Genomic DNA, 13,928 nt, shown 5'->3' with positions numbered 1-13,928 from the left:
GTGTTGACCAATCACCACCTGTTTCTAGTCAGTTATAAAATATTTTGAATATCACCAACGATTGGTGAGTAAGCCTTACTGTGATATTGTGATTTATAAGGTCATGTGTGTTTGGTCATTCATATATATTAGGTCTTTGACCAGGCTTCCTGGCTCACAGCTCCTTAAATCCTTGGAATTTTCCTGTGATGAGAGGAATAAAGGTATTTTTGTTATGTTAATGTAGTGACTTTTGGAAAACCCTAGGTTAACTAAGGGTGAGGCTGGTTGCCAGGGGAACCAACCTTGCAATCGGTGGGTTTGAACTTTTAGTTCCTCCTCTCCAGAGGGGAAGGAGGGGAGGGGAGGGGGTTGGAGATTGAGTTCAAGTGCCAGCAGTCAACGATTTCATCAGTCATGCCTAGGTAATGAAGCCTCCATAAAAACCCGAAAGGACTGGTTTCAGAGAGCTTCCCAGTTGGTTTGAGGAGAATGACAGGCTGGGAGATGGTATGGAAGCTCCTCACCTTTTCTGCAAACCTTGCTCTAGGCATCTCTTACATCTTTTTCTTTTTTTTTATTTTTTTATTTTTATTTTTTTTTATAATTTTTTTTTCAACGTTTTTTATTTATTTTTGGGACAGAGAGAGACAGAGCATGAACGGGGGAGGGGCAGAGAGAGAGGGAGACACAGAATCGGAAACAGGCTCCAGGCTCCGAGCCATCAGCCCAGAGCCTGACGCGGGGCTCGAACTCACGGACCGCGAGATCGTGACCTGGCTGAAGTCGGACGCTTAACCGACTGCGCCACCCAGGCGCCCCTAGGCATCTCTTACATCTTACTGTTCCTAAGTCTTCACCTCTTATAATAAACTAGTAATCGTGTGAGTAAATGGATTCCCTGAGTTCTGTGAGCCAATCTAGCAAATTAATTGAACCCAAAGAGGGATCTTAGCAACCTCTGATTTATAGCCAGTTGGTCGAAGGACAGGTAACAACCTGGGCTTTCAACTGGCATCTGAAGTTGGGGCAGGGGGCTGACCCCCCCTAATCTGTAGAATCTGACTCTGCTCCAGGTGATAGTGTCAGATTTGAGTTAAATCATAGGACATGCCTTTGGTATCTGGAGAATTGTTTGGTGGTTATGAGGAAAACGCACCCTCCCCCTCCCCCCATGTACTGAATTCAGATCTGGGCACTTTTCCTCACTAAGGTCAACTCTAGTTCCCATTTGTTGGCATACAGCCAAGTCAGGCATGGCTCGTGCCCTCTGCACTTTAGACTAAAATGAGAATTGCCTTTTCTATTTATTGGCTGAAAATATGGTAGAAGAAACCCAGTCGTATAGCAATAAAAGAGGACTTCTTCTTTTTTTTTTTTTTTTTTTTATTATTTTTATTTTTATTTTTGGGACAGAGAGAGACAGAGCATGAACGGGGGAGGGGCAGAGAGAGAGGGAGACACAGAATCGGAAACAGGCTCCAGGCTCTGAGCCATCAGCCCAGAGCCTGACGCGGGGCTCGAACTCATGGACCGCGAGATCGTGACCTGGCTGAAGTCGGACGCTTAACCGACTGCGCCACCCAGGCGCCCCGATAAAAGAGGACTTCTTACTCCTGTCTCCTTTTCTCCTTAACTGACCCAGTACTCATTTTTCTATTTAGCTGAAAGATCCCTCTATCTCTATTTTTGTTTTGTGAATGACTGACTATTCACCATCTGAGACAACTGACCTGTTTCTGCTTCCTCTGCTTTATCACCTACATAAAGGTAGCTCATTTGTAGGAAGGGGAAGAGAATGACTAGAAAGGAAATTGCCTATTTTTATAGGTTCAAAGACAAAAGCTTGCACTGTACGACAGCATTGGAGCTAGGTTTTTTTTTTTTTAAACTCAGCACCTATTTCAGTTTAATTATTCAACTCAAGCAAAAACGGTCAAGTCACCCAGAAGTACCTTATAAGTTTTATATTACAAAAGCTCAAGAACTCTGAAGGCTAAACCTTGGTTTGTCCTATTCAAAAATACTCCTAGAACTATCTAAAGTTAATATAATCCTGTACATTAGATTAACTTAATTTAAAAAAAAATACAGAATTAGAATACTCTGTGATGATGCCACCAATAATTGGGCATATAACTCCAAAAGAAAATGGGAATAGTTGCAACCTTTCTGTTAAGAGGGAGCTAAAACAAAACAAAAGAAAACAAAACAAACCTGTTTGTTTTTTAGCTTAATTTTTCTTAAGGATTTTAAAAACATAGTGCTGAAAGTGGTTTTATGTCATAAAAATCGACGAAACTGTTACGCAACCTCTAGAAGTCAAGAGCATTTTATGGATTCGTGTTTAAAAGTTAATTTCTCTCAAGTGTGACTGTCATTGGATCTATCAAAATAACAGTGTTACTTCAATTCAGCAAATACTTATTTGTATGTACCTACTATGTATTTCCTACCATGTGGGAAACAGTATGGTCAGTTTCCAAAGATCACTTGACACTTAAATCAATGAATATTAATGACAATACACAAAGGGTATTGAGACTATTTCGCAAATGATGCTGTTAACAAAATCTGGCCTGCAATCTGAGTACACTAATTGTTAGGAAAGAATTCAGACCCAAATCCTTTGAGCAGAATATACCGATGATAAGTGACATAAGAGAACAATCAGCTGGTCTGTCAAGTTTGATTTTGATTTCACAGGCACAGTTAGGTGTAGAATTCTATATGTTTGCATATATGAATGCACGTATATATGCAGAGAAGGATAAAGTCTTCTGGAGCGAAAGAAGAAACAAGGGAAGCACGTACCGCTGTGTGAATTCAGGTGCATTTCTAGGGCTCGGGCATTTGAAAAGCTCTTGGTGCACTGTGGGAAGGGGCACAGGCTGGAAACCTGAGGAGCACTGTCTTCATTTTCTTCTGATACTGGGGCAGCTTCTCTTTGCCTCCCACTGCAATAGTACATCAAATGGGCTTGCAGATTCCGCTCACTCCGATACCAGATGCCACAAGACTTGCAAGGAAATATATCCTCTGCAGGTGAAAACACAGGGACACATTAGCTGCTGCCCATTTGGAACCAACCACGGGTAAAGCGGCATTTAGTTCCATTTTTCCCAGAGACCGCTCTCAGGTTCTGAATTAGGCAATGAGACAGCGATGAGTGCAGTCCTGGGTGCTGTTCCACAGTGCAGGACTAAGCTTTTAAAGAAATGTTACGCCCAGTGCAATTTACCTTCCCACAGACTCTTTGGAAAGTGGTACCATGGGAGACTCCCACGTTAAAAGCACAGGAGATTCATTTTAAATTGCTCATAATGTATTTATGGTTTAGAAAAATATGCATGTATAAAGAGCAATGTGAATGGGCTTATCTGACTAAAAGGCAAGGATCTAATAGCTGAACTAAAGTTAGCCTGATGCCAACTATTGACAGCATTTGTTCATTTAATAAATTAATTATAGAAAGCCGACTATATGCTGGGCTCTATGCTGAGTTGGGTGTAAAGCAAAACGAAACACCAAAAAGCCGTCATTAAGGATCTTACACTCTTCTGGGATGGATGAACAAGTGGTCAGATAATTATATTAGGCTGTAATGACCATTCTGCTGGAGGCATCTGAGGAGTGCTTTGGGTGAGGGACACTAGGTGGGTGAGGAAGGACAAGGTCAGAGAAGGATTCAGAGGGAAGATAATTAAAAAATAACCTTCAACCATTGGAGCCTCACAATAGTATAAGTATAAGGTGCTCCTGGTGTCCTTGGTAACCAAACTCCTTTTGCCACAAATTCAGTTTGGGTCTATGTTATTTCAGGTTCCTCACTACCAGAATCCACGTAAAGATCCAGTAAGAGAAAATAACTACATTTACATAAAGGAGATCCAAAAATATTACCTGGGGTTGGGTGTACTGGATTCACTGTGTGGACGTAGGGTAATTCCAGATACACCTGAGAATTTCTTTCAAGGATACCGGGACAGTAAGAATGTAATTATTGTTGAATATGTATTTATTTTATATTTATTAAAAAAATTTTTTTAATGTTTATTTTTCAGAGAGAGCGTGAGAGTCATAGCATGAGCAGAGGAGGGGCAGAGAGAGAGGGAGACACAGAATCTGAAGCAGGCTCCAGCCCCCAGAGCCTGACGCGGGGCTCAAACCCATGAACCGTGAGATCATGACCTAAGCTGAAGTCGGAAGCTTAACTGACTAAGCCACCCAGGTGCCCCTATTTATTTATTTTTTAAATATCAAGACATCATTACAATATCTGCATTTCTGCATCATTCAGAGTCTTAGGGACTTTCAGGTTTTCCAAACCTACTAGCTTTGGAATCTATTCTCTTAAGATGTGACTGCTATTCAGATTTTCTCACAGAGCTAGAAGAAAGCAGAGCTGAGTCTAGAACTCGAACCCTGGACTATTGGACCACTGATTTTCTGTTATATAAAGTGTCACTTTGTATTCAAGGAATACAAACTCAGTTCACTAGTCTTTTTGACAAAATAATCACAAAGGCATATTTGCGAGAGCATATTTTTGAATTCTCCACATAAATTATTCTCAGTTTATATGTATTTTTCTTTATTTTTTATGTCTCTTTTTTTGTTGTTGTATTAGCTGATGTCTTGATTTACTGAGGCTATATTTCCTCTTACTATATCTAATCAAACTTTGGTTTCTCATTTTTTCCTTTTCTTTAAGTAAATTTTTGTAATGTGTATTTATTTTTGAGAGACAGAGAGAGGGAAAGAGAAAGAGAGAGAGAGTCAGAGTGTGAGCTGGGGAGGGGCAGAGACAGAGGGAGACACAGAATCTGAAACAGGCTCCAGGCTCTGAGCTGTCACCACAGAGCACAACGTGGGGCTTGAACCCACGAACTGTGAGATCATGACCTGAGCTGACGTTGGACCCTTAACCAACTGAGCCACCCAGATGCCCCATTATTTTTTTCTTTTTCTAAAAATTTTTTCTCTATGGCTCCTAAAGCATAACCATATTATTCTATGAAAGAAGCATCCATGAAAGCTCTTCAATTTCTCATAACTAAGTAGCCTTAAATGTTGTTCAGCTACTTTAGAAAGTCAGTTTTTGTGTGACATTTGAGAATCCAACCTGAAATGAATGAATAGGAGTGTTCTTTTCATACTCTCATGAGAGGCGACCACACACACACACACACACACACACGCACACGCAAAGTTAGAGAAGAGATAAAATGAAATCACAACACTGGAGAAAAAAGTCTGTCCCTGGTTGCCTGTCAGTAGACATTTTTTTTTGTCCCATAAATACCCATCACCACTACAAAGCTATTGTACGGGGCTATTGCACTCAGCACTTACTATTGACAATAGCTGTAGGCAAAATAGAAGCCATGGCGGCTTGCTGAGGAAGCAGCTGAATTGAGTCCAGCAGGCGTGCAGGGTACATCCCTTCTGCAAGAGTCATCTGACTGGCAGCTTGTAGCCTTGAGTCAAAATCCACCACAAAGGCAATTAGCTCTTCACCCTCAGAGATGGCCTTCGTGGTTGTGCACCAAAGCTGACCCCCTATTAAGAAGAGAAAAGAAAGAGAAAGATAGAATTGACGTAGAATGCTCGAGCCCGCCGCACACTAGATTGATGTCAACAGCATCTCTCATGTTTTTCACATCCCTTTCTATGGGAGGTGGAGTGTCCGATGGAGACAATAGCTGTACTCCTCTGCCCTCCTATGTGGAAAATTGTATTCCTTGCATTTCATGAACTGTTCAGTGACTGACAGTAGGACAGGACTAAGAGCCAAGAACAGACATAATCTGTAGAGAGTTTTGTGAACCGTTTGCCTTCTGGGGCTTGCCTTAATCATTAACCGTGCTATTACATGGTCTCACGCTTATGAGGAGGCATGGTGGGGATCCAACCACAGAAATTTATTTCAGGTGAGCCTTTGAAGTCCCTCTTTTTGTACCTTATGGAAGTCAGAAGTTATTTCTTTCTCTCTCCCTCCCTCCCTCTCTCTTCCCAAAATACCTAAATGCCTAAAACTGTAAAAAAAAAAAAAGAGTAAACAAAAGCTCCTAAAATCTAGAAAGTTAAAATGACATTCCAGCTAGTTTTACTCTCCGTATGTCTGCTGCCATTTTTTTTTTTTTTGGCTTAGTGATCTTTACTTATATAATATTCCTTATAATGCGGCTTCTTTATCTCCATTTACCCTGATTGAACTTCCTGAAAAGGAGATATGCCAAAGATCCTTTTCAAAAGGCTTATTTAAATAAAGATTTGTTTAAATGAAAAGAACCCTTTCTTCAAATACTAAGATATACTCTGGCTCCACACTTCAAATGATCACGTGTGGTGCATTAAAAAGAAAATTAACTATGCAAGTACATCTTCTAATGTATTGCAATGCGATAGTGTATGCTCATTTATTTAACATGTTTAGACAGGCAAAGCACTTATATTTTGTTATCTACACTCTCAGGCCTAGATACGTATCCTCTACAGTTATGCCTGAAATAATGTGGCATACTTGATATGTTATAAAGCTTTTTTTCTCATTGTGTATATATTGCAAAGCTATATATTGTACTCATTAAGCAAGCAAAAATTGTACCCATTCTGATAAGTAATATTGCTCTGTTTATCTTTCAGCATAACTGTGTCTTCAACGGCACTTCATTTTTTCCATCCTTAAATAGATCATAGTTTTTAAACAACTTGTGGTAAAAATCTGCTGGAAAAGATAACAACAGCATACGATATGGCCGAGTTACACAGAAGAAATCGGGACACTTCCAGAGAAACCTTGGACAGTTAATTACACGGGCTGATTACGTTTTAAAGGTTGAGTAAGCAGCACCGTCCACGACAGTAGATGTTTGTGGAAAAATAAAGCCCAGATTACACACCTTGAATTTGTGTGAAAGTCGCAAAAGGAAACACAAATAGACTCAAGGTGAAAAATATACCCAAAGGGCAGAAAACAACTGAACTTTTTTTCACTGACTCTAACGGATCTGAAAGCACCCAAGTTTACCCAAGTTGCAAAACAGAGTCACTTTGGCACTGACTTATTTATTTACCAATAACAGAAGCTAAACCACCTCATTGTGGCAACAGTGGAGCACTGAAAAGGGCTAAGTGGTGGTGTTTCTGCCGGTGCCCATTCTTCCCCCTTGGAAGCTTTCGGCATTCAGCTGCTAAGCCTTCTCTGATGTGCGTACAGATCCAAACTACTTACAGCTATAGACAAGGTAATCATTTGCACCTTATCTTTCCTCTGGGGTGTAGTTTATTAAGTGAATCTTTGTAGTAGAGAGGTGGGGTGGGCAGAGCAAGTCATGGCAATTCGGGTTTATTTCAAAGCCTGCTCTTTTGGAGTCGCTGGATTTCAGTGATGAACTGAATCACTGAAGTTCAGTGGTGAATTTACATGGTGGGTGATATTTTACCCCTTTTGACAAATTTGCACTTTTGGTAAATCCAGCCATGGGTATCTTTCAAAAAGGAAAGGTTTGGACTCAGGTTTCCAGGAGAAATTGAGATGTTTAGAGAAAGTACCACTCATAACTAATCTCTATCCCAGCAGTGAGCCATGCAGCAGGACGGCTCAGAATACTTGTGCTCAAACTTTGAACCAGAAAGATCCTATAAGTAAATAAAATAAGATTCAGGACTATTAAGTGTAATCAAAAGTAAGCAAAAATGATTTTCTACATTATTAGACAGCCCGGCAATCATAATATTTATGTTTTCTGACATACTGAATGTTTCATATTTCATTTTATTTATCATTAATATTTTTTTAGAAATGTTTATTTTTGAGAGAGAGGGAGAGAAAGAGAGAGAGAGAGACAGACAGAGCATGAGTGGGGGAGGGGCAGAGAGACAGGGAGACACAGAGTCCGAAGCCGGCTCCAGGCTCTGAGCTGTCAGCATAGAGCCCAGTGCGGGGCTGGAACCCACAAACCACGAGATCATGACCTGAGCCGAAGTCGGACACTCAACCAGCTGAGCCACCCAGGTGCCCCTGTCATCTTTATCATTTTACCTCATTTTATGGTTTAGTTGGGGCATACCCTTGAGAAAGGCCGAATCAGACTGAAAATGCACTGTGTAGCCTTGATGAGAAAGTCTCCGTTGTGTTAGGATTTAATCTTTCCCATCATTCATTCATCAGCTATTCATTGAACTCTCTGCTGTGTGCCAGGCTGGGCACCCTGGCACTAAGAATGTACACACATAGGCAGATGAACGAGAATACCACGTGGCGGGTGCCATCCCCTAATGCTAAAGAAAACGTGAGAGTGAATGATGGACACTTCTTGGTGGAGTCAGGCAACTCATCCAGGGGGACTTTTATTGACTCATAAAGAATAAAGGTAAAATAGCAGAAGTATGTGTAGGGGACCCGGCAGGGAAATCATTACTGGCAGAGGAAGGAACATACGTGCAGGTGCAGGATGATGGAAGAGCCTGACTGGTCCTGGTAATGGTCAGAGGCCACCTTGCTGGAGCTTGGGGTCTGAGGGAGAGAGGTTGGTTACAGGCAAGGGTGTGACTGCACCAGCCTGTATGGGATCATAGAGCACAATATCCAATTGTCGGGAATTTTGCGTGCTAGTGGCTATCACCCTGGTGAGTTGAGATCTGCCACGGTGAAGTTGTAGCATTTGCCACTGGAATTAGCAGACGTTATCATCAGGGCTTCCTCCCCTCAAAAAGTTTAGAGCTTGGAAAGTAAGATCAAGGTGGCTGTGTCTGGCTCATCATGGTGGGAAGATGTGGCATACCCTTGGTTGAGTGAATAAATGAACAAACTCTCGGCAGGGGCTTTTCTCCCCCAGAATAAAGATCTCAGGGTAATGAGGACAGTAAACGGGGCTAGGGGCAGGCCATGTTGCCACGAGGGCCATTTGGAGACTGTTGTGCTAGTTCAATTGTGAGACATGTAAATTGTGAGGTAGAGAAGGGCCAGGTTCAAGACAGAGAACTGGGCTGATCTCCTCAGATGAGTAAAAGAAAGGAGGCTATTGAAAATAACTGGAAGGTTCTGGTCTGGGAAACCAGAGGCGGGGGTGCCATTAATGAGACAGTAAAACTGGCGTATTAACAGTGGTATCATACAGACAACAAGAAGACAATTGTACTAATTAGGAGCACTTTCTTGGGGCCCAATAGGCTAAGTGGTTTATGTATTTCATCTATTTTAATCCCATCAATTATTCTGTGAGGTGGGTGATATTTTCCTTGTTTTAGAGTTGAGAAAATGAAGCTCGGAGAGGTTAACTAACTTGCCCAAAGCTATATGCATAGCCAGTGCGGAATCATGGTTTAGACTTCCGTCTGTCCGACTCCAAACACGCATGTGTGTGCTTGTCGTATGTATGTGCATGCACAGAAATAATGAATTCTGCTTTGAAAATGTAAAGTCTGAAGTCCCTGAGGGGGACTTCAGCATGAATGTATTGAGGAGGCAGTTGGAATTTGGACAAGACATAAGGCTGGAGGAAAAAAAAATTTTTTTTTGGAAGTCATCAGCACGTTCTAAATGACTGTGGATATTCTTTGCCTTGATGTGGTAATACAGGAAGACTATAGAGTTTAAAAAAAGGAGCAGATTGAAATTTGGGAAGTCTCAACAATTAAGATGTGGGTGGAGGGCAGGGACCATTTACAAATATAGAGAACATCTATTTGGAAAAGTTATAGGGGGACCAAGAGAATGGCACCACAAAAATCAAGGGTTGGCTCTTTGAAGCTTTTTGGCTGAGTTTTTTAGATGGTGAATTTAGAGTATTCAACTTGAGGGAGTCATTTATAGGGAGAGAGAAATGCCGAGTATTGTAACATGGTTTCAACTACAGATTCTAATAAAACATTCTAAGGGGCACCTGGGTGGCTCAGTCAGTTCAGATAATGATCTCACGGTTCATGGGTTCAAGCCCCGTGTTGGGCTCTGTGCTGACAGCTCAGAGTCGATAGCCTGTTTTGGATTTGGTGTCTCCCTCTCTCTCTGTCCCTCCCCTGCTCACGCTCTGTCTCTGTCTCTGTCTCTCTCAAAAATAAATGAACTATGGGGCGCCTGGGTGGCTCAGTCGGTTGAGCCTCCGACTTCGGCTCAGGTCATGATCTCACGGTCTGTGGGTTCGAGCCCCGCGTCGGGCTCTGGGCTGACAGCTCGGAGCCTGGAGCCCGCTTCGGATTCTGTGTCTCCCTCTCTCTCTGCTCTCTGACCCTCCCCCGTTCATGCTCTGTCTCTCTCTGTCTCAAAAATAAATAAACGTCAAAAAAAAAAATTAAAAAAAATAATAAAATAAATAAATAAATAAATGAACATTAAAAAAGTTAAAAAAAAACCATTCTAAGTGTGATTGCTAGCAGGGGATGTAATCCCATCTGCAGGAGGACGGACAATGGAACCAGACTGCCAGCATACAAATTTTGGCTTGTGATTTGAACTTGCCACCTAAGCACTGTGGAGATCAGTTTCCCCATCCTTGGAAATGGGAATACTGATAATAATACTGAATTCCCAGTGCTATTATGAGGATAAAATAAGTTAATATATGTGAAAGCTTAAGAATATTACCTGATAGAGAAGTACTATATAATTGTTAACGAGTATCACTTTGGTTTGATTTGGTTGAGACTCTTATTCTAATTTCTCACTGTCCTGCTACATCCAAGAAATGAAATCTCACCAGAAAAAAAAAAAAAAAAAAAAAGAAAAGTCTATGGATTCAATGGGCAAATGTATCTATGCTTTGCTGGAGCGCGCTAACCCATTTTGGAAAAAAACTAAGGCTGCATCATCCATTCGTGGGCCACAGACTGTATCTTGACCAGTTAGAAACAGAAATCGTTTCTAGCACTGACAATGGGCTGAGGAGGCAGGAGAACCAGTTTCCTACCCACCGGCTTTTGGAGCTTGGGTAGATATTGCCAACTCTAATTTAGCATTGAATCGAAGGCAGTAGCATTTATTCGTCGATTAAGGAGAAAGCTGAGTGCAGGCAAACGCTACACATCAGGTTGATATTTAGCTATTTTGGTGTCTTCATCCTACCGACCTCGTTATCAATGGAAACAAACCAGAGAATGTTACGTTTGGCTTTAAAATGAGAACACCACTATCAAGAAACAAAAACCAAACCCAGAAAATAACAAGTACTGGCAAGGTTGTGGAGAAATTGGAACCCTTGTCCACATCTGGTGAGAATGTAAAATGGTATAGCCGCTGTGGACAACAGTATGGCAGTTCATTAAAAATTAAAAATAGAGGGGCGCCTGGGTGGCTCAGTCGGTTGAGCGGCCGACTTTGGCTCAGGTCATGATCTCATGGTCTGTGAGTTCGAGCCCCGTGTCAAGCTCTGTGCTGACAGCTCAGAGCCTGGAGCCTGTTTCGGATTCTGTGTCTCCCTCTCTCTGACCCTCCCCCGTTCATGCTCTGTCTCTGTTTCAAAAATAAATAAAGGTTAAAAAAATTTTTTTTTTTAAATTTAAAAATAGAATTACTTTACGATCCAGCAACTCCATTTCTGGATATATACTCAAAAGAATTGAAAACAGGGTCTCCAAGAGATATTTGCACACCCATGTTCATAGCAGCATGATGAAAAAATAGCTAAAGCATGGAAGTAACCCAAGCGTCCACTGACAGATGCATGGATAAGCAAACTGTGGTATATATATATATATATACAATAGAATATTCGGCTTTAAAAAGGAAGGAAATTAAAAAAAATAAAAAGGAAGGGCATTCTGACATAAGCTAAAACATGGAAGAAATTTGAGGGCATTATACTAAGTGAAATAAATTAGTCACAAAAAGACAAAAATCTTGCACGATTCCATGTACAATAAGGTACTTAAGGTATTGAGAATCACCGAGACAGAAAGTGGGCTAGTGGTTGTCAGGAGCTGGAGGAGGAGAAAATGGAGAGTTACTGTTCGATGGATACAGAGCTTCAGTTTTGCAAAATGAAAAGGGTTCTGGAGATGGGCCATGTTGATGGTAGCGGGACAATGCGAATGTATTTAATGCCATGGAATTGTACACTTAAAAATGGTTATGATAGATTTAATGTCGTATATACTGTATCACAATCAAAACCATTGGGAAAAAATGAGAGCACCGTTGTTTTCGGTAAAAGCCACCACAGTGAACCTCCGATATTTGCAGAAGTTTGTTTTAGCCACAGCTAAAGACAGAATCTAATTTTTATAAAGTGCTTTCCACATAGGATGGCTTTTGAACTTATTTTTAGAGACAGAGCACAGGAGGAGAGGGTCAGAGGAAGAGAGAGAGAATCTTAAGCAGGCTCCAAGCTCAGCTGGCTCAGCCCAACACGGGGCTCAATCTCATGACCCTGGGATCGTGACCTGAGCCAAGATCAAGAGTCAGATGCTTAACCAACTAAGCCACCCAGGCACCCCTCATATGAGATGGCTTAAAACAACAAAATAAGGTCTTCTCCCTTCTCAGTTTTCCCTAGCAAAGCTACTTTAACAAAGAAAGCATCTTGAAAGCTCAGTCCCGAGAGGAATGAGGTTGCTAAGATGGGAGTTGGTCATATTTGGCCACATTAACTGTTTTCATTTGGATGAATTTTGGATCTTGTGTGGGTTTGAAAATTGTGAGTGATGTAGCTCCTGATGATTTTGTTGATTTGGATTTCTGCTTGTGTTTTGAGTACCAGTGGAGTGTTCCTGTCAACTCTCTATGGATATGGAATTTAAGGAATCTAAACAGATGTTTTTTGTGGTTTTCATAGGCAGTAGTATGTTTAATGCCCCCAGATTTAAACCCAGCTATTTTTTAAAATGTTATTTATTTTTGAGACAGACCGAGAGCGAGAGAGAGACACAGAGCAAGCACAAGTCAGGGAGAGGCACAGGGAGAGAAGGAGACACAGAATCTGAAGCAGGCTCCAGGCTCTGAGCTGTCAGCACAGAGCCCAGCATGGGGCTCAAAGCCACGAACTGTGAGATCATGACCTGAGCTGAAGTCAGAGGCTTAGCCAAACGAGTCACCCAGGCATCCCCAAACCCAGCAAATTTTTAATACGCAAACCCAAACTAGCAGTATATTGATCTGAAAACAAACAGAATTATGTAAGGGGGTGGGGTGCATATGTGGTAATACCATATCTGCTTAGGTGATAAAGCTCTTACAACTTCCTTTGCACAGCCCTCAAGAGCACACGATCTTGGTGTAAGGGATTACATGTTAATAATGAAGCATAGGTGGCGCCCAATGTCACTGAAAATGTATTTGTCCTCAGGGCACAGACGGACTAGAAACAGCACTTGACTGGTCAGTGGGTAAGAAGCTTCAGTTCCAATCCTGACTTGACTGTCAGTTACTGAGTGTTGGAGAACTGCTTTACCCATCTCATATAAAATGACAGCCTTAGGCCAGATATCCTATAGATTATTATCATCAGGTTGTAAGCAACTTTTTAAGCTTCTATGACCAATGTGCCAACGATAGTAATAATCACACATTTATTCAGCGGTTTCTCGTGCTACGTACCGGCACTGTGCTAAGCACTTCGCATGCATCGTCTTAATTTCTCCCAAGAAAGCAGTAAGGTGGCTTTTATTTATTCCTATTTTACTGAGATATCACAAGTCTGGAGGTGTAGGTAAGGTGTAGAGGGGAACTGGAGGAAGGGAGCGAGGTGTGGGAGATGGGATTTAGACAAGGCAGCTGGGCTCTAGATGTTGCACAGAAAAACCAGGTGTCCCAGTCAAGTCAAAGTGACCTCCGATGTTCACTAACTACACTGTGCCTTACAATCAGTTTTCGAGTAATTAGCAACAGTGATCTTTCTGAATCAGAAATAAGATGGTTCACTTTATGAAACAGGGTCAAGAAGATTACACTGTACTGAGATCTAGCTGTTAAGTGCATAGCTACAATGTGCAGCATAATGTCCATATTTGTC

At 41.5% G+C, this 13,928-nt stretch overlaps 1 protein-coding gene across 2 annotated transcripts in view; it reads right to left on the bottom strand.

Annotated features, from left to right (window-relative positions):
* Positions 1-13,928, bottom strand: part of ZFPM2 (zinc finger protein, FOG family member 2) — a 471,767-nt gene that overhangs the window by 4,189 nt on the left and 453,650 nt on the right. For both annotated transcript variants that reach the window (XM_058698815.1, XM_058698816.1), the window contains 2 exons: positions 5,335-5,541; positions 2,794-3,018 (listed from right to left, as the gene is read on the bottom strand). In XM_058698815.1, coding sequence (XP_058554798.1) covers positions 2,794-3,018; positions 5,335-5,541 — 432 coding nt within the window. The remainder of the gene's footprint in view (positions 1-2,793; positions 3,019-5,334; positions 5,542-13,928) is intronic.

This window comes from Neofelis nebulosa, chromosome 14, assembly GCF_028018385.1.
Source record: "Neofelis nebulosa isolate mNeoNeb1 chromosome 14, mNeoNeb1.pri, whole genome shotgun sequence".
NCBI classification, from domain to species: domain Eukaryota; kingdom Metazoa; phylum Chordata; class Mammalia; order Carnivora; family Felidae; genus Neofelis; species Neofelis nebulosa.
This window is presented reverse-complemented; position numbering and strand designations above follow the sequence as displayed.